At 42.1% G+C, this 24764-nt stretch overlaps 1 protein-coding gene across 2 annotated transcripts in view; it reads right to left on the reverse strand.

Annotated features, from left to right (window-relative positions):
* Positions 1–218: 218 nt before the first annotated feature.
* The window catches only part of git1 (G protein-coupled receptor kinase interacting ArfGAP 1), a 31368-nt gene continuing 6822 nt past the window's right edge, over positions 219–24764 (reverse strand). Inside the window, exons 1-18 of one of the 2 annotated variants that reach the window (XM_046074008.1) lie at positions 20654–20751; positions 20023–20128; positions 19564–19650; positions 19308–19438; positions 19103–19197; positions 18968–19010; positions 16930–16978; positions 16411–16483; positions 15608–15705; positions 14556–14667; positions 14044–14168; positions 10462–10614; positions 8976–9335; positions 7693–7773; positions 6398–6474; positions 5665–5841; positions 4393–4456; positions 219–4238 (exon numbers count right to left, since the gene is read on the reverse strand). In XM_046074008.1, the coding sequence (XP_045929964.1) occupies positions 4023–4238; positions 4393–4456; positions 5665–5841; positions 6398–6474; positions 7693–7773; positions 8976–9335; positions 10462–10614; positions 14044–14168; positions 14556–14667; positions 15608–15705; positions 16411–16483; positions 16930–16978; positions 18968–19010; positions 19103–19197; positions 19308–19438; positions 19564–19650; positions 20023–20091 (2010 nt within the window). In that variant the 5' untranslated portion in view covers positions 20092–20128; positions 20654–20751 and the 3' untranslated portion in view covers positions 219–4022. Of the gene's footprint in view, positions 4239–4392; positions 4457–5664; positions 5842–6397; positions 6475–7692; positions 7774–8975; positions 9336–10461; positions 10615–14043; positions 14169–14555; positions 14668–15607; positions 15706–16410; positions 16484–16929; positions 16979–18967; positions 19011–19102; positions 19198–19307; positions 19439–19563; positions 19651–20022; positions 20129–20653; positions 20752–24764 lie in introns of those variants that run through there. The other variant, XM_046074006.1, reaches the window with a different exon arrangement.

Consider the following 24764-nt stretch of genomic DNA (forward strand, 5'->3'; position numbering starts at 1 on the left):
ATTCAATACTAATATGCAATACTTGTAGCTGTTATGCACATTATAGCAATAAAATAATGTGCATTTTTTGCTAAAAAAACTTCAAACTTTGCCCTTAATACTGAAAGGTTTGGGGACACTGTCTCGACAGAAACTGTCATTAAAGACGATTAGAGACGTAAATACACACGTGTCCCTTAGAGTGAGCATCCACTAAGTAAGAAGAAAGGACAATGAACTTGTTTTACTATTTTATTACAAATGTACAGCTTATGAGTTTCCATTACGATTGACCTTTATGTCATTGTTTCCTCTACTTTATACAGTTTTAACGTCTTCTGTTAAAAGATAACTCTCCCAACACCCATCTCCCAAGTGTAGAGCTGTAAAGAAACACAGGGTCAGCAACAGTACAGGCCACAGTGCACTGCCAATGGCTGAGTATCAGAAGTGTGTGTGTATAATTCACTGGCTTCAAATGTAAAGTTTGTACTTGTACAAGGCTTGGTCCAACTGATAAGTTGAGGGTGTGTGTTTTAAGTTGGAAAACGTGTTGAATTTTGGACACGATGGAGGTGTAGAAAGTATGTTGCACATGAACTGACGGAAGCATTTAACATTCACACTAGAGGCACCCTACGTAGTGTCTTACGAACTCCAGGAAGGACAAGGCCATGTGCATTTTAGACCCTTCTCCTGCCATTTTGAGATGACTGTAGTGCTAAGCCAAAGTGCGCTTCAGACCTTTCCTATTGCCCAATCCCAAATCAAACCCTGCATCCTGCACCTAATGTACTTGAACTAAGACCTTTGGGAGAGTGCAGTACATAACATAGATCCTACTTCACCCAGCTGGTGTTTGAAAATAGTGCAACTTAGTCCGCACCGTTGAGTAATCGCCTACATCAAACTGTTTTCACTCTTTGCTTCCTGTGGATTCTAGTAGGATCGTTAATATGTACAATATAACTACATAAGGGGACAATACCACAGGATAACCATACTCACAAGACTTAAAATATCTACAAGTACATTGGTGTCAAGAGTAAAGAGATGAATGAAGATTTGGTGAATAGGTCCCATAGCCTGAAGCCCACTTGTGCCAACAAATAGACATAAATATCTGGCAGACATAACCCTAACATATAGCTTAATATAAAATATAGCATGAAAATATATGTTCATATATATGGCTCTAGTCTAAAACTTGGGCAATTGTGATTGAAGGGACAAGCTTTTCTTTGTGTGTGTGTGTGTGTGTGTGTGTGTGTGTGTGTGTGTGTGTGTGTGTGTGTGTGTGTGTGTGTGTGTGTGTGTGTGTGTGTGTGTGTGTGTGTGGTATTGCTGTTGTCCCTGCAGTCAGTACGACATCACTGTAACTCAGCCAGCCAAACAGAAGAGGATAATAATGTCCAAAGGCATTCAATATCAAACAATGATACATTTCATGAGTCTTCTGGATATGACTTGTTTTGACAGGGAACAAAGCAAACATCTCAACCTCCACTACAGAGACATCTGTGTATGTGGGTGGGTGGGCAAAACATGAATAAAGTGGACAGAGAAGTGCTGAAGGTGGTCTAGCATCAATCCCTCAAAGTGTTTGGGGCTAATTAAGGTCTAATTGGTTCTTGCAAAAAGGCAGCAATACAAGAGACAAATTGCGACGCCACCGCCGTGTGAAGGATGAGGTCAATGTGTCCGGTGAGTAAATTGAATGTGCAGAGGACTTCTGAGAGCTGAGCATGATTATAGAATGGACCAATGCAAGCAAAATCAACCATTAAAGGCCACAAACACTTTGAGAAACGGTGTTGTGTCACAATCATTGAAGAAGGGCTACAGGTGACTCTAAACTAGAAGAGGGCCATCCTGGCAGCTGGGAAATACATTTAGGTCCCACCTGCAACCTCTGTTACAGATATGACCACATTTGTTCGGCACAGTACAACAAGCTTTAAACCTACAGCAGAGGCTAAGTGCGCTATCTTTTTGAGAAGAAGAAAAAAAAAAATTTGTTCCCAATGCTCTCTCCCCTTTGGCAGAGATCAGAGACAGTGAGCTAGAAGTGACTTCTGTGGCCCAGATCAGCAGGCCGTGACGAAGAACCATTCGGTGGGCTTGATTGTGCTTGCCAGACAGTCTAAAAAGTGGAAATAATACATGGCAAACTGAATCAAGCGCACTTGAGATGGCTAAATCCATTTCAAATGAGCACATTTTCTCAAATTAAATGATGCGGTGAGTATCTCGCACCATGTTTACTTTCCAGGTTGCTAGATCTAGAGCTTTTCAAAGGACTACTTAAAGCTTTACTGCAACATCCCAGTTATATGTATCAACATAATGCGACTGAACATTTGTTAACATGCATGCAAATCGATGGCTGCTGTGGGAGGCACAGACGCCATGTAAATAAAATACTGCTTTAAAGCAAGACTAGTGGTAGTGGTGGTGGAGAGGGTTAATCCTCATACACAAACTGGACCAAGTGATTTTATTATCCTGCTTGGCACATCAAAAAATGAATATGCGATTGATTCTGAGATGATTCCACTGGCTCTGTTAGATGAGGCAAATTGTAAGACAAATCAATCCCCAAAAGACAGTTGAGGTGAGGATACACGAAAAGAGCAATTGATACAGGTCCTGTCATCATGCACAAAGGGGCTTTTGGCTTGACGGAAAATCTAAATCAAAATCAAAATGTCCCCCCCAACGCCTTCTCCACCTTTGGCAACTGTTCAACCCCCTTGGCAGACTACAGGATATATCACATGAAAAAAAACAAAAAACAAAAAAAAAAACTGTCACCCCAGAAAAGGAGTGCTTGAAAAATGTTGAGGAACATTTCACAGGTTATTTCTTTTACATGTGTGTCTGCACGCATGTTTACTTAAATCCCAGTAAGAGGTCAAGCACATACTCCCCACCTGTCTCCCTATTCCACTAAATGAGAATCATATTTCAGACAGTAAAATAAACATACATAAACAGTTAAATCAAGATGACAGCCAGTAAAAATATCAATACAAAAAAAAAACAATAGGCATGGTAAACAACAACATTAAATCACAATTATTCCAGTGTAAGTGTTTTGTTTGTCATTTTTGTCCTCAGAGGTGCAGACCAAACTAATCTGCATGTTCAAAAGAAAAAAAAAAAAAAAAAAAAGACAAAGGAGAGAGAGGAAAGAAATTAAAACATGCCAGATCATGCTGTGTACCACCAACAACAGGGGGGTGTCGGGTGTGAGAGAAGCTGGAGCCCCCTGCAGAAGCTGACCCAGGAGGAAGCATTTGAGAGCCTGGGTGGGACGTGGTGTGGGGTTGAGCTCCTTCTCTGCACCGCAAGCTCATCCTGTCTGGGACGGGATAGGAGACAGAGAGGCCCTATGTCTGGTAGGAGAGAGAGAGAGGCAGGAGGGTGGCGGGGGTAGAGGAGCGGGCCAGAGGGGAATTGAGGGACGGAGATGGCGTGGAGTATTGTCATGGTCGGCCTATCTACTTCCCTCTCTCGCAGCACACACCTCCTCCCTAGTTCAGGTAAACAGGGAGAGGGAGGGATGACGAGTGACAGGTGAGAATAAATAAAGCGGTATAACATCTCAGGATCCAGTGCACTGTACATCGCCACCGTTGTATTTCACGTATGCTTCTCACAGTTTGAGCGGTTTATCATACACATCTGATTCCAACAGTTCATTTAGGTCTCAGCAGGCTTCAGTTTCCATGTTGGATCCTTCCGCTCGTCCTCCCTTACTTTCACTTCCACACTTGTGGGATTCTTCCTTTCTCTGTCCTCTGTAGTGTTTCTACCAAACAATCATTCCTCTTTGCTTTCATGCATATTCAAAACTTTTCCTTCCCTCATCGCGCCCATCATTCTCTCAATCACTCCCCCTCCCTCGTCCTCCCATCTATAGTGTGATCATCTTTGCATCTTTCTTCCTCTCCTACAAGCCCTTCCCGTCCCTCCTAGTCCACCCGTGCATCGATCCGTCCTCTCTCCCTCTTTCCTCTCCGCCCATGCATTTTGTAGGGTCACTGCTTCTTCTCACGAGTGGTGATGGTGACCAGTTGCTTGGCAGCCTTGGCGATGTCGTAAGCGCACTGGATGACCTGCTGGGTAAGGAGTTGGTAGTCCACCGCAGGGGCCCCAGGCTCCGAGGGCGCCGCCTTACGGCACTCCACCTGCAACCGCGAGGCACTGGAAGCCAACAGCCGTAGGGAGCAGTGGACTGCATCCAACGCCGGGCGCTATGGAGAAATGAAGGGAACCAGAACTCAAATCACGAGGTGGATGCAGGAGGGTGTAAACAGATCGAAGAAGATAAGGAGAGCAACACCCAGACAAAGAAAGAGAAGGGGACGCACCAAGGGAAAAATGAAACATGAGTGTGGGGTAACTTACTTTGGGGAAAAGTGAAGCCATCTCAGTGACAGCGGAGTGGATCTTCTCAGAACATGGAACAAAGCTAAAGTGGGGAGACATTTGTTTTTTTAAATTAGTCGCTCACAAGACACAAGGTAATGTAACAGAAGTTCTGATAAAAAAATAAATAACAAAAAGAAGATTGCTCTGGGGGACATTGGTGGGCTGTATTTGTTGGTGTTTTTCAGTGTACGTGTAAAATATATGTGCAGAATTCTTCATGTAAAGATTCTGTTGGATGTTAGTCCCAACAAGTATAGCTATGATGACTGAGTGCCCATACCTCACTACCAGCGCAATGACACTATCAAATATTTTAATCAAAATTTGAAATGGAATTCGGAAATTATAACATTTTCTCTTAATTGCATTTAGAGCTCTTTAAGGTTTTTCTTTTGCAATATTTACGCCCATGTTTAAACTAATGCCGTTATACCAAGGTAGGTATACCAAATACTATGTTCAACTATGTGACTATTTATGGTGGACTAGTATTTGTTCTCCTGACACCTGGGGCGTCTTTCAAAAATCATGACATGTGCTTTCCTCGTGGCAGTACTTTTCTACCATGTCCAGCTGTTGCTTTAGTCCTTGTTCAGTAGCCGATAGTAGAACAAGGTCATCAGCATAAAACAGATACCACACATCTTCAGCTAGAAGGGAGAGGCCAAGAGCAGCACATTGATTCAACTAAACAGCAAGTTCATTATACACATTAAATAAAGTCGGGTTTCAGTGACAACCCTGATGAACATCTCTTCCTGGGTAAAGATTTCAGTTTGTCTCCAATTCTAAAAGCACACTGATTTTTCAAATACATTGAGGTTAACCAGAATGTACATACCACAAGAGTAGGAGTCTGTAAAAGTATGAAGGGTATATACATGTTTTTGGAGGAAGCCAGTTAGATTTTTACTCAGGATGGCGTATTCATCATGAAAATCTTGTTTCATTTTATTTAGAACACTAAAGAATAATAATTTACCTAGACAAACACTGACACAGATGCCACGGTAGTTACTAGAGTCTGATTTGTTCCCACTCCTATGAATGGGGGAAATTGTCTGACATCTTTGCACCAGATGTCAAGAAAACACTGACTGTAATACGATATCGAGCAACTTCAATACTGCACCCTGCATCTCTGGGGAGCAAATTGAGAACTTTGTTTTAGGGTGATGACATCATAAAATATGTTTACAGACCGTTGAAGCTTTATTAAAAAAACGCAACAGAAAGTGGCTGTATTACCTGTCGTGTTTGAACTCCTGAGCAGCCCTGAGCAACTCCTGGATGTTCTTGGTCACCTGCTCAGTTTTCAGTATGACATCCTCTGTGCAGGGCAGGGTGGGGTCCGGATCCACCGCCTCCCCACCTCCTCCCTCCTCTGACTCCCCGCGACCTTCCTCCTCACTGCTGCGCCCCATACTGACAAAAGGAAAACATAAATAGACTTCATTAACACATTGGACTAAAGCAGACAGTCACAGAGGACATTTATCAGTCTGGCGCTTTAGCATCTCAACACTGTGTTCAAGTGTTCAACATCTTAAAGAGACTGCCCTCTTTTTGTCCTGTATTTCTCAATAACAACTGTTGGATCAATAACCTCCATATCTGTGTTTGGTCCAGATGTATAGTACTGCAAAGTAAGAAAACACAAAACTACAGCAAATAGGGTGATAAGTGAGTTGCATATACATTTTGGGAACCAATTGTAAAGGTAATTTAATGACAAAATACTTATGTAACACAGACTATGCAAATAGTTTAAGGGCTTTAGATGCTTAATAATCTCGATTAAATCCCATGACAACTTTTGGCTTTAATGCCAGAACTCATTTTGTCTTGAGGGTGCATCTTTGATTTCAGAATAAAATTCTAAGATATGAAACACAACACGGGAAATAATTGGTATTTGGTACTAGCAATTAGTAAAACTATCTCCAAACACACTCATCCTTGTGTGTACAGTGGATCTGACCTTAGCGAGAGGTCGTACGTTTGTGTGTTGTCATAGTCACTGTCAGTGCCACTGCCGTGCTTCTCTGGTTTAGGGACCTGGGGAGGGAAACGCAGCAACAACACGCACCATCAGTGCCATTATCACCCACATCTTCAAACCTCCTGCTGCTCACTCCTGCAGAGCGAAATGGACACATCCTCCCACAAAGTTTGTTCCCCGTGATTTCAACAAAAAATTTGCTTGGTAAATCAGCAGTTATGAATCTTTTGAATAAAGATGAATCGTGGTTGCTTCTCTGAAATATGAAAATAATTTGGGGATTTTTCCATTTGCAGCCAAATGTAAGGAGAGGGAAGACTCTTTATCTTTGCAACAGGATGATGAGAGGTTTTTTTTGTAATATAAATGCAGGATAGAAAAAAACATTTGGTCCCCAAGAGGCATTACAACATACCGTCTCATTTCTGATAACGGGGGATTAAATGGCTTCCAAAAACTTAAAAGATAAATATTACTTACAAAACTAAGATTTCTTTAGATACCTTCAGATAAAACTTACATTAACAGCAACATAAAGACAACAGAAGAATGTTAACACAAACCTAATTAACATATTGACTGATACATATAAATCTAAACTCAACAGAAAACTGCTTGCTAGACTCTATTCATGCTTACATAATGGGAATTCCACACTTTAGATTAAAACCAAAAGGGAGAAAGAAGCTAAAGTAACCATTTCAGCAGAGGACTGGCTGAACATTTGTAAAACAATTGGATGGATACAGTAGAAAAGATTAATTTACTAATGGGTTTTGGGATTAAGCATGATTTCTGTACTATATATCTTGGAAATATCCCATTCACAATTAATTCTAGTGATAAATACTGACAATAATGATATATAATAATAATGTTGACATTTAGTAAACATGCTTTAACTAGAAAGTGGCTTTCTAAAGAGCCTCCAACACAAGGGGATTGGATTGGAATTATAAAGGAAATATATAAAATGGAAAAGCTAACTATTTCCCTGAACTGATCTAACAGGAAAATACATAAGAGAAACAGACACAGACTGGAATGCAACTAACTCCTCAATTTGGCACCGTCTTTTTAATTGTACAAATGATACCAACGTGACTCAATGACCTACCCCTGTTGCTCTACTTTTGTTTGTTTGTGCTATTAGCCTTATGTTCTGTATTGTAATCCCCCCTGTATAATCTCAACTTCCTAAACAGACTGTGTGTGGGATCATGAAGGTTGGAAAATCCGTCTAGAATCAAAAACTTAAAACTGTAAGAGCTCACCATGTATCTGCCCATCTCTGTAGATCCAGACAGATGCTGGCCACCATATGGCGCCGGACCCCCTGTACCACCCTTCCTTACCTGTGAAAAGAGGGAAGCACAAGGACGGAGAGAGGAAGAGAGAGATGAAGGGATAAAGACAAGAGAAAGAGATGTGCGGATAGAGAAGGGGATGAAAGATTAGCAGAAAGAGATGGATGAAGAAATAGGAAAAAAAAAAAAAAAAGAGTGTGGGGACAGAGAGAAGAGATGTTTTTATAAACAGCAGGAAAACCAAGATGAATGAGCCAGTGAGAGCAGCGCCAGATCAACTCGGCAGCTCACCCATCATCCCATCAACACTACTCTCTATAGCTATCCAACACTGCAATTCAAACAACACTGTCAGCTAAACTGGTGATGAACAGCTACACATCACACAGAGCATCTAAACTGACTACATGTTTTTTACACTAATGTTGATCTCCATTATTAGATGCATAACAAGCAGAAGTGGTGTATAGTTGCATGTGAGGGAATCCTACATTTGATGAAATGGCAAACAAGGCAATGACTGACAGAATGCTTACATCCAGAGGATGCACGGCTGCACTGCAGTGAGCGAGGGACAGACAGGTGAAGAGACAGACAGACAGACAGAAAACAGACAAACAGGTAAATCTTTGTGTACAAAGATGGTGAATTGGACACGACTCCATGGAGGTCTCCATAGAAAGGTTGACAGTAGTGGTGAGGAGTGGTGTTTTTCATAGATGTTGCTATAGGCTAAATGCTGCTGAATAATATAACTGGTTGAAATTTCCTTCCCTTTATGTGTACGTGTGAGATCATAGCAACTCCTAAATTATGCAGCTGTCCAAAAGCAGGAGAGCTGGGAGGTAAAAAAGGGTTGAAAATGCAAAAGGTCAAAGGTTGCAGAGCAGGCTAGAGTGCGGATAAATCAGAGGCGTCACCAGGCAACCAAACAGACAACACAATCCCTACTTTCCATCTTTCTCCGTCAACGTCACAGTTATGCACGTCCCCTTTATGGTGCTAAAAATCTTAGACTGAGGTCGTATTGTTCTCAGACAAATTACACTCTCACATTTAAATGGGGATCATGCACAACTGGACCTTTCAAAGAGAAGGATCGGGAACTGAGATGCAGGGTAAGAGAAAAGTTGAAAGGAAACAGATTGATCAGGATTGGATTATCGCCCATCAGTCAGGCTAAAGAGAGCCAATCAGGGCCACCCAAAGGAAGGTGGGAAGTAGAAGGGGCCGGGGGAGTTCTAACTTACGCTGGGTGTGTTGAGGGGCTGCAGGCGTGCTGCCAGGGAGTCCAGGGCTGGGGGACCATGGGCCGTGGGGCCGGGGGCCGCTCCTGGCTCGTACATTGAGAAGGCCTGGCGGTCCCTCCGGTGGGGATGGGAGTGGGGGGCGACAGAGGAGGGCACCGAGAGCCCCGGGGGTTCCACCCCTGGCCCAAACCCACCCAGACCCCCTCCGCCTATTCCTCCTCTCATCCCACCACCTTGCCTGTGGCCTCCTCCCCCTCCTCCTCCTCCTACTCCGCCAGGCCCCCCTACCCCATGGCCAGCTGACCCCCCAACCTGCTGGCCCCCCCGCAGCGCACTGTTCTCTGTCTGCATCCGTGTGATCTACAGGAGAGGAGGAAGGGGGCAAGGAGGGATGAGAGGATGGAGGGAGGGACATGGGGAGGTTAAAGGGAAGGGAGGGAGGACAACTGAATGGTCAAAGACAAGCATCCACAATCACAGGTACAGTAAAAAGATCATACAAGATAACTCATATCAGTACTGGGGAATGTGTGGTTAAGACTTGAAAAGGTTACATGTCAAGGCAGGGATTAAGCATTGTGAATGGGGTGGATAGCCTACATAACTGTATATACATATAAATACATAGTTTGTTTATAATGGCCAATGAGGGGAAATGAGGGCTCACCTGCACTGAGGTAGTGTTGGCTACCATCTAATTTGACCACAGATTTGTTTTGTGGTACTTTGCAGTATGTGTTTGAGTGCACAATGAGTGCTTGCTTGTACGTGTGCATGTCTGCCTCAACTCTTCACTAAATCCTCAGTCAAGTGACAAGATAAACACGTGAATGAATCACGGGTCACATGAGCCGACACTGGTAGCCAGTAATGAATACAATGAGCTAATGATGGTGACTCACAGGAAGCCAAATGAAGCGAAGATGAACAACAAATGAGCTTAATTAATTAAAAACTGTCTAAAGTAAAATCTAAAATGAGAATGGGTATTTGTAGCGCCCTTTCTCCACATGAGAATGACAGCTGCTTTAGTAACTAAATAACACACACAAAAAAAGTCACTGAAACAACAGCGTAGGAAAATGACACCCTGTCATTAAGATGTTCACTTGTCTCTCCATCATCCTGCCCTCCTTCTGTCTGAAATAATTGTTTCTTCTCACTTTGGCAACCTGTCCTCGTCACTTTGTCTTGTGTGTTCTTCAAATCTAGCTATCATCCACTACTGGATTTTATGTTCCAACTCCTCCACTTCAGGTTTTTCTCTCCAAGAAACAATTCATGTTGACGTTTCTCGCATCACCCCATCTCTCTTTCCTGCCCCCCTGTTGTTTTTCACTATTATTAAATAAATAAAATATCAACTTTCTGCTTTCTCTGCTCTTCTGTCATTCAGTCTGCTGTGAATGAGGTTCTGCCTACGTTGACCTTTTTTGCCTGATTTGTCACTGCACGTCCTTTCATCCACCCCTTCCATACTCCCTACCTCCTTCTGGAGCCGCCGGAGCTCCTCGCTCAGGTTGTTGTTGACTTTCATCAGCTGCTGCACCTTGGCTTCTGAGGAGGCCAGAGCCTTCTTCACCTCCAGGTACTCCTGCAGGGTGATGGGACCGTCTGACAAGTCTGAGGAGTCCATACTCTGCATTGACAGGAAACAAAGACGGGTAGAAAGACAGAGAGGAACACAGACGGGTGGACAGAAAGACACAGGAAAAGTGAGGAAAATGACAGTGTGAGACTTGTGAAGCTATTCTTGGGAATAAACTCAAAGTGGAACACCTCATCTACCCTAACAAATTAAGAGAACTTACATTACATTCTGATTTAGGCTGCCATCCATCCATCCATCAACACAGTTTGCATGCATGTATGTATGTATATTTATTTATTAGGGCTGCAACAATTAGTCTACGTAGGCTAACAGCAAAACTTTTTTTGTTTTTACAGGTTTTGTACGCTATTTTATCACTAAATACTCTTTTGAGAGGTTTTGAGGCGAGAAATCAACTGTGTAGAGCTTGAACATTGGCAGTTTTAAGAAAGTCGAATCGAAAACGTGCTCAAACATTTTCGGGGCTGAGAAACTCCACAAGCACCCGCAAGGTTAGCGGTGCCAGCCAGCCGACCAGTCACACCCAAGCGGGAAGCTTCCATTCTGAGAAGCAAGGCCAACGCAGAAGTCCCTTAAACCTGCATCTATCGAACGGCCAGCAGGGGGCGACTATTCTGGTTGCAAAAAGACTCTGTTCCATTAGAAAGAATGGTAAAATGACCTTACTTCTCAGCTGATTTATTATCTCAGTAAACACTTTAAGAATGAGTTTATTGTCTCAGTCGCTAGTTTCAGGTCTTCTTCAATACAACATGATGTTCATTTAATAAATTATGGTCCCATTTAGAGGAAAATAGACCACAAAGCAGAGTATGCTTCAGGGCGGGATAATCAATGATTGACGAGTCGTTACCATGGCCTGTAACCACAGCACTGTGTAAATTTAACCAGCGCTGTTGAAAAAGCTTATTAGGAGTTGGCTGTTCACTTTCTCTGGTGAGTACATTTAGTTTTAAGCCTGGTGTTCAATAGACAAAGTTGTCAGCCTTGTTAACATGAATTACAGATGCACCTAGCTAAGCAAGCTAGCTAGCTCCGCACACAGCCGTTAGCTCCACCATCTTGTCCAAATATGGTCACGTCCGGTGCCGCTGGTTACAAAAACTCAACATGGCTGCCAAACTCGAGGCTTTCTAACGGCAGGCTACAAACCAACGGGTGACTTCTCGATGACTACGTCCACTTTTTATACACAGGCTATGGTCACGCCCACAGAGCCCTCTGGTCCCAGTTACACAGACCACTGGAGCAGCAACAACAAAGCAACAATGACAGAGGAAAGGCCACAACTGTAAGATAGTTTCAATGTTCATACCACTGGTTTAACATTTTAAAGTAAATCAAACATCTGGCTGGTGATGAAGCCTACAGAACATTCCCCACTTATAAAACTTATAAACACTTTGGCAAAATAAACTACAGAAGTAGTATGAAAGAAGACTGTTGCTTTATTATTCTAAATAGACATTACATTGTTAGTGTACAGTTGTGGTTATAGTAAGTTACTTGCTTTTAATGTGAATATTATTTTATATAGTTCCAAAGCAAAAATCTGTTAAAAAGTTAAAGTTAAAACCTACTTGGCAATAAATCTTATTCTGAGCTTATTGTTTTGGGTGATAAAGCCTTTTATCTTGGAGCAGCCCCTCTGTAGTTATCTTTGTATTCTTGGTTTTGAGGTCTCATGGATGATGCTGGCTTCACACCTGCCTCATTTAGTTTGGCTGAATCGCACTACAGTTTGTTTTCCCCCTTTTACACTCGGGTGCGCAACAAACAAGCGTACCAAGACCTCTTTCAAGAGATGGTCTCGGTACGCTTTCAAACGAACTCTGGTGCGGTTCGCTTGTGGTGTGAAAGCAAAAGAACCAACCACAGGATTTTATGTTAGCAGAGATGTGATCTGTGCATTATTCCCAAAGCTAAACCACTAATAAATCCATCCATGAAATGTGTCCAGCGATCTTATAATTGATCTGTATAAGCCATGCTATGGCTATGAAAATTATTTGTTAATGTGTACTTGTCAGTGCATGTATTTCCCTGATTAATAGGTCAAAATCTGTTAAAATAGGAGGGCAAGTACTACTGTCAGCCCTGTCAGTTCACTCAGTCCACAAAACATTTGTGACAGCAATACCACAGCATATAGACTAATAAGCCCTGAATTATTACTGTACACGTCCTGTTTAACATCTAACATTACTAATCATGCTAAAAAATAAATTATACTTAGCGAGCTCTTTGCAATATAGATCAGAAGCACTCAAGTGCTGCATAAAATTCTGTCAGTCACCAGAGTTTGATTTCCTCATGTGTCCTGATGATGCAGGATAACAATCAGCAAAGCTGTCCAATCAACAAGTTAGCTGTAGGTCTGAATAACATCATGGTTACTTCTATTGGTAACATTAGCTAGTTAGGCTGTGTGTTGGAGATCAGTAATTGACTTAAAAGATATTTAATTAGTTAAATGGTTTAATTAGAGTTAGGGTTAGGGTGTGACAAAAATAATCGTGACTAGTAGACTAATCGAATAAATAATTAACAGATTTGTCAACGACAAAAATAATTATTAGTTGCAGCCCCAGTATTTATACATATCATAATATAATATAAAAAAAGTATTTATTTAATGCCGTTTCTATGCAGATGTAAAATGGGGATATAAGAGCTGCATAAAAGAGAGCTTACAACTGTGTTAGAGCAGTGCTGCAGGACAGCAGTACGACAGCTCATCACACACTTAGAGACAGTAGAGCCTTAGTTCTTGTTCTCAGTGCACCATCCACCCCCACTTCCTGTGACCGTGGAGCATGTTCAAACTCCTGGACCACTCCCTAAAACATCTTTCTCTTTGTTTGTAATCCATCCACCTCCTACCCAATCCACTTCTATTTCACTCTTGTGCCTCCACTTAATACTAAGTATCTATGTAAGCATATAAAGTACCATTCTTCAATCTTATGAGCACAACAAAAAACAATGAATGCACATACAGTATTTCTAGAGTGGAGATGAGGTTGCGGTTTGTCAAGAGTTTTGCACACTGAGCTAAACAAGTCCAAAGGAAAAGGAGATGGTTTAGCTGTTGTTTACATTTCTACCACTCCCACTCTGCACCATTTTCCTCTCTTTCTCTCCCGTTCAATCTCCTCTTCTCTGCTCTCTCACTACACATACACTCTCTCTCTCAGTATGAACAATGCCTCTCTGACGAGAACCCAGAATATCTGATGATGTCACTCAGGAGCTATGTGGCAGCTCTGACTGTGGCCACTCCCCGCAAAGCATTCTGGGACAAGCAGTCACAAAGAGAAAACACCATGGCAAAGCTTTGCTGGCTGGTGGAACTACATTTATTATATTTCTCTTAGCTTTGTGGCAAATGTGCATTTGGCAAGATGTACACTGCATGCTTTTCCAAAATAGGTAGTGTGTGTTCAAGTACTGCACCTTAGCACGGTTGCTGCGTTGTGTGTTGTTGTTGTTCTGGGTGGTCAGCTCGCTGTCTGTGTCTTCATCAGAGGCTACGCTGTCGTAGTCATGCTGGTCATCATCAATGCCCAGATCCAATGGGTCTGACAAAGGAAAAATGTGCTTATGTAAGACACTTCTCAATATACAGAACGCTCAGACTCCTGACTGACAGCCAACTTTCTTTCCTACTTCTTTCAATGACGGCTCCATGTTGGGTTCACATACGAACCAGTTAGTAAGTCAAATTCTTATGCAGATAGAGAGACACCGCCTGGTCTGGCACAAATGCAACTCTGGAAGAAACCCTTAAGAAATCCCCCTTTTTAGCCATTAAAGCTCCGCATGGCTGTACAGAGAGGTACTGTGTCTACCCATATTTGTGAGTAGGTTAAGTTGCATGCCCTTGGTCTTTGCTCTTCTTCAAAAAGCATTATAAATGCCTTCAGCCCTCCCTCCTATCGGTGTGTCCGTTCCTCTCAGTGTCTCACCTGTAGGGCTGGTGAGACCTTTCCCCTGCTGTCTTCTTTTGGCGTCACTCAGGATGTCGATGATGAGCGTGGCAAACTCCCGAGCATTGAAACGGGCCAGCTTCTGACGGCCCTGGGAGAAGAACCAGTCGGGAGTTAGGACTTAGACATTACACAGACAGTCCACACTGGTGGGACCCTCTTATACTAAAAAGTTCTGAAAGCTGTTGTGGAATACAGATACAATCCAGCCCACATTCAGTGGTTCATTGCCAGTGTGACTACTGTGGTCAATGACCATGTGCTGTGGAAAAACACAGTCATACTTCGCAACACACACACACACACACACACACACATCACGAGTCTGCTCACACATACACAAACATGAGGAAAGAAACATAAACCGTGCAATTACACTAGCATGCTGGCATCCATATAACAGAAGTGCGAAACTACACAACACAAAACGATGTGCTATTCAGAACACTTTGGAAGACAAAGGAAGGTAAAAAGTTCAACTCTAAATCTGTGCATTTTTCTTCTGGTTCCTAAATAGACAGCAGTTTCTGTCCACAGTGCACTGCCCAATCAGGGCAGAGCAAACGTGGCCATGTGGGTGTTTTTCCTGTGTGTGTGTGTGTGTGTGTATGTTCATGTTAAAAGTCTAAACACTAATGAGCCGCACAGATGAGGAGAAACTAAGTAAAAGGACATTTGGGATTTCTCTCTCACACACAGAGAGCGAGCGAAAGAGGGAGGAGAGCTAGATAGAGCGCGAGAGAGAGAGAAACACAGATGGATTACATCTTCCCTCCTCTTTCACAGCTGAGGAACATCCCTTGTCAATTTCACACTCATTCTCAGCCCCCCCCCCAGCCCCCAAACATATACTCTGTCTAACTGTCTAAGATATCACAAGGCTCTATTTTTTTCTTTCTTCTAGCATCTTCTTTCTCTCAGATGTGTCATCATCTACAGGCAAACAATATCCACAATACAAATATATATGCATGCCACCTGTGATTATTTGCACAACAGGTTGATGTATGAAGAAGAGTTTGTATTTTTACCTGGTTGCGTGTGGCAGAGTATTCAGGATTGACCGGTAGGAAGGGCACCGCGCTGCGTTCTGTTACCAGAGTGCTGTGGTTCTGGGTCGTGAGCCACACTGGAGACACAGACATGAAGCAAAAAGCAAGTCTCTGTGTTTGTGCGCGTTTAATATGGAATATGGGCGGCCAAGCACACCAAGTCCATCCACCCACACATGCATACACACATAAACAAAGCACAGTTAAAAAAACAAAAACATACAGTGGATCCTAAAACTGAACTCCGGCCTCTATAATCCACCTCTGTGCTTTGAGCCCTCCCCCTTTATGTGCGGTTGAGTGTGTACGTGTGCCTTGTTTGTATCCTTGCCACTTACCTGCGGTCCTTCTGTCAGAAAGCACAATTTTAGTGCTACTGCTGCTGAAGGAAAGAGAGAGAAGAGAAGGAGACAGAGCGAGAAAGAGGAGGAGGAGGAGAGAGACTCAAGAATTTCTGAGGCACTTCCTCACTCCGTCTTTCCTCCTCCCTCCCTCCCTCACTCACTCCATTTGGCCTGTCTCTTCAACAGTCATTTTCCTTTTTCTCCTCACTCTGTCCTTCAAAAGCACTCTGTCCTCTCAACATCTATTTTCTCAGCAATTTTCTCTCGCCCCCCTTTTCTTCTCAACGCTCACGCCAATAATGCTTCATCGAGGTGTTTTCAATTTTCTTTCAACACCTAGTTTCCGTGTAATGGGAAAAAAGTCAAAACACGGGACAGATATTTCTACCTTACAAGGGAACAAAAGAAGAAAGTGCGGCGGGAGGAGACGAGGCTCACCTGCGTCGTTTTCTCTGCGATCTACCTCGTCATAGACGTCCATCGCTAGCTCCTCAAACAGCCGATTGTTGAGCTATCACACACACACACAGATAAAACAAAAATCAACCCCAGACATATCAACAAGTGTATCCGTACGTGCCTACACATCGGCGGTGTGAAAAACAAGAGAGAGAGGAACAAAACAGACATGAAAACAATCTGATGTACCTGTAAACATTTACTTCGTATGTTGTCTAATTTTCAGTCGACCATTTTGGATTAATTGCATTCTGCGGGGATAAACAAATGGCCTCGGAGCTGACAAACAGTATTTTGGCAAGGAACAGAAAATCTTGCTGTTATGCCAACCAACTTTTTTGCCCTTTTTTAATTTTTTTTTTTTACCAAGCACATATTTTTTATGTATTACTTTCAAGGCCACAGGGAAACTGGCTTAATCTATAAAAAAGATGTAACTTTGACCTTGACGATTCTAACAGAGTCTATAGAATTGTAAAGTAACAATTAGCCACTCACCGCTTGGAGCTTCTTCTTAGCAGCCTTGGCCAGTTCTGAGAGGTCCAGACTAAAGAAACACAGAGTCAAAAAAAAAAAAATATACCAGTCAGACGGGCACCACAAAGATACAGTGGAACAAAGAGATGGAGGGAGAGGGAGGGAGGAAGATATGGAGAGAGGAGCAAGAGGCGAGGAGATGGGAAGGGTGTTTGGCTAGGGAAGAGGCACAGGGAGAGCACTTATGGGGTTTGAGGAATGTGTTGGGTGTCAGATCGAAAGGCCATTTGACATTTTGAGCCATTTAAACCTGAAATCAACTCTCTGCACAGTCCCAGGGACATGGTGCATCTGTGAGTTTACCAGCTACAGCTAGACAGCTAAACATTTTAAAATCTCAAGAATACTATGTCAGTAAAAATGAAACTTTCTTATATGTTGCTGTAAACTCAGTTTCAAGTGTGTTTTATTACACAAACATAAAAGAGCTACATGTCAAAGTCATTTATTTATTTTTAGGTAGACTTAACTTATTTCAGGACTAACTAAGTTCACTAAGGATCAGTGGCAGACAGTAATTAAGTACATTTACTCAAGGTACTTAAATACAAATTTGAGGTACTTGGACTCTACTCAAGTATTTTCTTTTCATGCCACTTTGTACTTCTACTCCACTACATCTCAGAAGGTGATATTGTACTTTTTACTTCACTACATTTGTCTGATGGCTTTAGTTACTAGTTACTTTACAAATTAAGATTTTTACACACAAAACATGTGAAGACTTCATAAAATATTTTCTGTTGTAAATGAAACTATAGCTGACATCATTATTAGATTGACATTGAAATTAACTGGCAACAACTTTGATTGTTTAGGATTTTTTTCATGTAAAAACATTTCATGGTTCAGCTTCACATATGTGAAGATTTGCTGCTTTTCCTTTTAATTATTTTTATTAACATGTAATAAATTTGACTTTTATAGTGTTGGTTAGACAAAGCAAGCGTTGTGAAGGTGTGACTTTGGGCTCTGGGCTCACTATTTTAAAAATCACGAAAATCAATTAATAGAGAAAGGAGGCCCTCTGAAACTCTAGAGAGATATAGATATTTTCCTCTCAGAACTAACTGTACAGCTCTATTTTGTAGTGATAACAGATTAAGGCCACTTAATCATCCCACTGTGAAACCGCTGAAGCTTACTTTGGTGTACAACAGGGAAATCTATAAAAGATGGGGTAGCAAAGAGAGGGATTTAAATGAAGGAAGAGACTCTGGGGGGAAAAAAAAGGAACAAGCAAAGTAGAGATACCTCTGTGTCGGGCACTTAGGACGAGCTCTGGCTCCACCAAGCGCAGCGAAATGGAGAGAACAGAAGACGAGTGAGAAAAAGGAAGAAAAAGAGAGAAAGAGGGGTGGAGAAGCCACATCAAAACAGCTTTAATTGTTATTGTCAAGAGGAACCATTCACCAGAACAGAACAGATGCAAGTGGAGTTAGATGGCAGCTCAGAAGACCCTCTTAAGCAACAAACACAATATGAGGGGCACTTGGTTTATATGCCTAACATTTACAACAAATGCGAGCATTTTAGCTACTTCTTTTGACTCAGCAGAGAAACCCGAGCACCCATCAAATGTTAGAAGGAAGCTGAGCCAAGTAACACAGAATTTGATTTATCATAACCTTACTGTGCGCTTCGGCACCTCTCAAATCAAACCTGCAGTTTACGATCAATAAACCAAGGACACCCAAAGTACCTAAATCACTCCAGGTACCTGTAACAGTTTAAATCATCATTTACATTAAACAACCAGCTTTCAAAGAGATGGGAGGGGGGGTTAGATTTGGTGCCACCCACTGGTCAGAACACTAAACTGCATTAGTGCCAAGTAAGCCATGCCAGGGGAAAAAGAAGCAGTCATAGAAGTATGACAAGTCAGGTACCTGCAAAATATACTAACAAAGACACTTCATGCAATCAAACCACACCATGCATGCAAAAACAGGGCACTCATAACCACGTTAATGCCAAACAATGATGTCCTGGCCCATACCTGTCTGCCATTTGAGGGATGATGTAATGGCCATTCTTGTGATCTGAGAAGAGAACAGGAAAGGACACTTAATAACTACTTAACTTCTATGCTTAAGGCCACATGAGATGCACACAAACTGGTTCAGCGGGTTACCTGGGCGCCGTCCACAAAGGTAGAAGGCTAGTCTGTCCGTCAGTTCGTACTGACACTCTACCAGCCGCTCTGCTAGCTCTATATGTCCCGCTTGCCTGGAACACAGACGCAAACTCTAAATGTTCTACTTTCTTGTTGGGTTTTTACTGTTTTGCTTTTCCCCTCACCGTACTTATTCGTGAAGTGTGTTTCCACTGTCTTGTACCTTGCGTAGTCCATCGGTGTGCGTCCGTTGATGTCAGGTGCTCCGGGGTCCGCGCCGTACACCACTAGTAGCTCAGCCTGCAGGATCTGGCCTGCCTTGGCTGCCACATGGAGAGGGGTAGTGCCTTTCTCCTGGAGGGTCAGGTGGACACACAAGCAGAGTCAGGACAAGAGGCCTGGCATAAAGAGAGTAACTGAACAGAGTAGCTAATTATAAGATGTAGTGAGTCAGCGAGGAGTGTTATTTTTTTCCCGACCGGGTGGAAGAAGTTGGCCTGGGCGCCGAGGGACAGGAGCCGAAGACACGTCTCTAAACTCCCCGTCCGCACGCTTGAATGAAGTTGCTAACAGAGAAACAAAGAGGAGAAAGAGAGTGTTGAGAGTGAAAAGATTAAACATCACTGAGAGACATAAACAGGCAGAATCCCCTTATTAGCCCAGTGGAGCTCCACAGCATTAGAGATCATTATCACACCCTGCTGTGTCATTGAGGTCACCTCCTGCCAGGGGGTTATATCAGCGAGTGTGCGTGAATGTGTGCTTGTGTGAGTGTGTACATGCACAGGTTTACATGCGCGGCCTCCCACTGACATCTGAAAATTGAACATCCTTTGTGCTTACACATGCAGTTCAACAATATGGCAATGTCCGTAGAGGCCAATCAACCTGAACTCATAAGTTGTCCACCCCCCGGCTGTGAAATACTGAGCTCTCACCTTACTGAGGTCCTTGGTAGTGAGGCCATCATCATCGCGGCAGGGCAGCTTGTGCACAAAGGCCAGCATCTGGTATTTGGCTCTGATGAACTCTGACTTAGTGGGACTGCACGGGGAAGATAGTAAGATGGTTAACAAAATTCAAACCTTAGAAAAAGTACAGTAAAATGTGGGGAAATCATATTTGCCAGTACAGTACAGGTTACTGTGTCACTTAAATTATGCTCTACAAAACTAATATAAACTTGTAGGTTTTTCCTGAATGTCACATTGCTGGTGTGTATTTTGAATGTTTTCACTTCTCTCCTTTTGATTAGGTGAAAACCCCACTCTCTTATCAAAGTAAAAGTGAATGAGCCAGAATTGATGCCCCGTCCATTTCCTGCTCAGCCTTCAGACCGTAGTCTGAAGCAGAGGGAGATGTTAGCTAGCGCTAACCGCCTTCATTATCCAGAAGCTGTGTAAACGACAGACTAACGGACACACTGTGATCTAATGTTACACTGTACATTTACTGCCAGACTGACTTGTTACTGGCTTTCAGCGTCACTTTTGCCGCTCTCTCTCTCTCTCTCATTAGCTCGTCCACTCACGCTCGCTACGCAAACACGTCGCAATGCAGTTAAAATACCTTACTCCGCTGCACCTGTCGCGTATATGTACTTTGATGAATGAGGAGCATCATTTTAGGTGAAATCAACTAGCCCTAGTTCAGTGTGTAAGTTTAGTGGCATCTAGTGGTGAAGGTTGAACCTTCCAAATACACAGCTGGCCAATCACAGCGCAGTATAGGTCTCGATCTAGCTGAGGTCCGACACTTTCATGGCAGTGCTCCATTGACTCTAATGCAAAAGGAGTCGTTTTCTAGCTTTTTTTTTTTTGCTGTTTTTACAAAATATGGTTAAACCATAGACTGTATATAAGAAGGAAAGTGTTTACTGGAGTAATTATTCAGCTGAGAAGTAGGGTCATTTTCCCATTATTTCTAATGGAGCCGGACTTCTTTTTGCAACCAGAAGAGTCGCCCCCTGCTGGATTTTCAATAGAATGCAGGTTTCAGGGACTTCCACATTCGCTTCATATTGTAGACCGGAAGCTTCCCGCTTGGGTTAAATGCTTTTCTTGGAGAAATTGTAATAATTATAATCACTACCCAGAGAGGTTTAAAGGAGAAGTACAATTTATTGTCTTTCTAAAACCAAAAACAAATCCAGAAAAATGTAGGCTGTGGATTGTTTGTAATGTAATGTTAGTTAGCTAACGCTAGCTAACTTGCTACTGAATGTAACGTTATATAGCCCTACTGTTCTACTTTTTAATGAATGTAATAGTGAATAGAGACCTATCCAGCTGTACAGGAACAGTGTTAATCCTTAATATCATCCTATTTCTCAACAGACAGAAAATGATCGGTAGGCTTTAGCTTGTGTTTATTTTTTTCACCTTAGTTTGACCTTCAAATGCACAATGCAACTGCAAAACTTTCTGCTTCTTTCTGAGATCGCTTTTTCCAAAAATTAGACAATATTTCTTCAGGTAGTGCAGTTATAGACAATTGCAGCGTCGTGATAAAAGTCCGACAAGTCCAACCGTTTTTTGGATTTAGCAACAGCAACTAAGGGGAGCTTGGCTTAGCGAAGGGTCAATTGCAACCCACGGCTCACAGATTGTCAAATTTCCTGAGTTGTGATGTCATATCAGAGCGTATAAAACAACACACAGACCAATACAAAATCTTATAGTCATTTAATTTCTAAATCCAACAACAGGCTGTGAAAACTTTAAACATATGTTTCTCTTTTATTATCTTCATTTAATATAGACTTTTGCCTGGCCAAGTTTTTATTGTGTGTTCTTATAGATTTGTATACTGTTCTGTATACTTCTTTATGTCTTACACTTTATTCCTCTTTTTGCAATAAAGATTTAAGGAGGAAAAAAGAATTCTGATTATTCCGACAGCACATAAATGCACCATCAGTCAGCGCTCACCGCTCCCTTTCCATGCACAGAGGAGAAGCTACGGTGGCCAACGCGTCGGCCCACCGTTTGTCTAAATTTCACTTCTCTTCTTACTTCTAATAAACCACACAACGACTACTACTATTAATAGTATTACTACTTCTTCTCCTTCCAATCGTATTCAACATGGTGACGAAACATGCTCTATAGAGCAGTTTTTCAGTTTGGGTTACTGTAGAAACATCGCGACTTCCATGTAAGGGTACCTGCGGTGTATGTAGTTAGAAATGGCTCACTGTAAAGAAATAAAAACAGTTCATTATGTAAGGTCTTGTACCCTACTGAATATATAGTTTTGTATATTATATTGCATTTCTGTCAATACATCCTCCTGAATATTACACACTGAACCTTAAAACAAAATTAATATAAGTTTTTTCCAGCAGATCCAATTCCTGATCTCATGACCCTCCAACGGTCTCATTTTAACCCCCAAAAAAGCACAAACCTACACTGACAAAACTTATCCTGTATTTAGTTACACAAAAAGCCTACGAGAACAGAACACAATTAATAAGAAAATGATGCATGACTGAGAAAAAACTGTTAAGAGGGTAACCCGTTAACAACCAACTGGGTGCAATTGCTTTTTACTACCGAAAACATCAATCATGTTCAGAAAGGTTATATATCCCCCAGATAAAGATAATTTCTCCCAGCAAAGGTGATTGGGGGAGGAGATGTGCGATGGCTTTGTTGTGCATCTTTCGAGTCTGTGGGGTGTATACTTACTGGACTTTGTCCTGGGGGTTGGGTTTCCTACGACCGCTCTGCACCTGAGCAGGGTCCAGGAGACTGTGTTCCCATATGGAGTTGGCCCCATTACTGGCCAAGGTCTGAACCATCTGAAACACACACACACACGGCAGTGACTCAGTGATGGTTCACACAATGAGAGAGTAACTCTGGGGAGTAAAGTCACCATACAGCCCTAAAGCAATACTCTGTTTTGAATGTATTGCTTTTAGAATGACCAAAAAGTTCAACATGATGCACAAGCGGAGGATTAGACACAATATTAACAGAGAAAATACAAACTTTATTTTCTTCTGAATAAATGCTGATGGAAAACCTTTGGTAAGATTTGCAGATTTGCACTATTGGACTGGAATCAGCTTCTGTACCAGTCCTCACCTTCTGTGGTAGTAATCTGGGCTTCAGGTACTGCATTTACTTTCAGTCCTACCCTGATCACTCTTCATCTCTCAGCCTTACCTGCAGTAGTGCGGGAGGCCATCCACTGTGCCTCAGGTGCTTGACTATGGAGATATGGCGGCCTAAGCTGCGGTGGACTGAACAGCATTCATCACAGATCAGGACCCCTCGGTTGATACTGGTCCAGCCCGGATCTGACAGACAAACAGAAAGAAATGGATGGTATTACAAGCCTTGTAAAACAAGCCTTGTTTCATTGTAAGACTTTTCACCAAAGTAAAGAATCTTAAGTGCTTCAGCGCAACAGTCAATTCAGTCGAGCATGACCACTCCAACTCTGTGCTCTCCATCTTACAATAGACCCCTCTATGTGCATGTAGTGTAATTTTGGGGGCCTAAATGACAGTTTTTCTTCCACAAGAATTCAAGGTCAAGTCAAACATATGCTCCTTGAGTCCTTATTTCTCAGTTGCCAACCTGCATTAAGAAGTGTTAAATGAAATATGTGGATACCACGTACACACAGAGATACAAACATTTGGTTGAGCACAGCAAAAAGAGTAAAGTCTGTCACCAAAACTCCAATTGATCTGATCCTTTTAAATTTCAAAAATGAACGTGAAATTACATATTCTATGGCAATGTATAATGCCCATTAATAGCAAAGCTGGCTTGCACTATAGAGGATATGAATCTTTGTAGTGAATTAAACAGCTGTGACAACACAATAGTTTTGTAATTAGGAAAATTTCTGAACTTGAGTTAATGTAAGGACTGGGCAATTAAAACAAATGTGATTTTATAATAATAGTGACATGAGCATGAACACTGTCAACAATCTGATTACGTTAAGAAAATATGCATAACATTGAATTATCAGCCAGCCATCGTGAGTTGCTACAGTTGGAAGATGCTATGTGGAAGTATCAAATACTTGTATAAAGTTGGATCACACACACAATGTGTATTCCATATGCTGGGTTGTACTATAATTCCCCTTAGCCCAGCATACTCATACAACATCGTTACTTGCTAGTGAACTAATGCATGAACAGACCCAGCTACAAGTGCTTGACCAATGTAGGCATTTAAACCTATAAGAATTATTCAAAGTCACCTCAGAGTTGTACAAAACTGGAGAAAATAAAGTGCAGTAAGAAAGGCTGAAGGTCTAAATACACTGTGATTTTGTGACTTTTTTGATACTCAAAAATTCAAATCAGTTGTATAATAAATCAGTAATAATAAATTAGTTAATCAATCTTGATTACCTATTGTGATGTCAAAGTAATGTTACAGTAAATCAGCAAAATGTAAGAGAGATGTCACAGTCATGAGCAGCTTGGTATAAGACTCATTGGCCCTACTAGTACTAGACAGTAGTCTTCTTCCCAAGACAATTACCTGAGTCTTATTTTTCAAATAGTAATAGATGAGTGGGAATAAAGTGAGGATAAGAGGGGAAGCAGCTAGGGCCAATGCCAGTCTACTGACACTGGCAGACTAGTCACAGAGTCTGGGTCATGTTTACACCCTCAGGACCCTGCTGTGATGAGCAGCTCACA

This window comes from Micropterus dolomieu, linkage group LG17 (genome assembly GCF_021292245.1).
Source record: "Micropterus dolomieu isolate WLL.071019.BEF.003 ecotype Adirondacks linkage group LG17, ASM2129224v1, whole genome shotgun sequence".
In the NCBI taxonomy this organism is placed as follows: Eukaryota; Metazoa; Chordata; class Actinopteri; order Centrarchiformes; family Centrarchidae; genus Micropterus; species Micropterus dolomieu.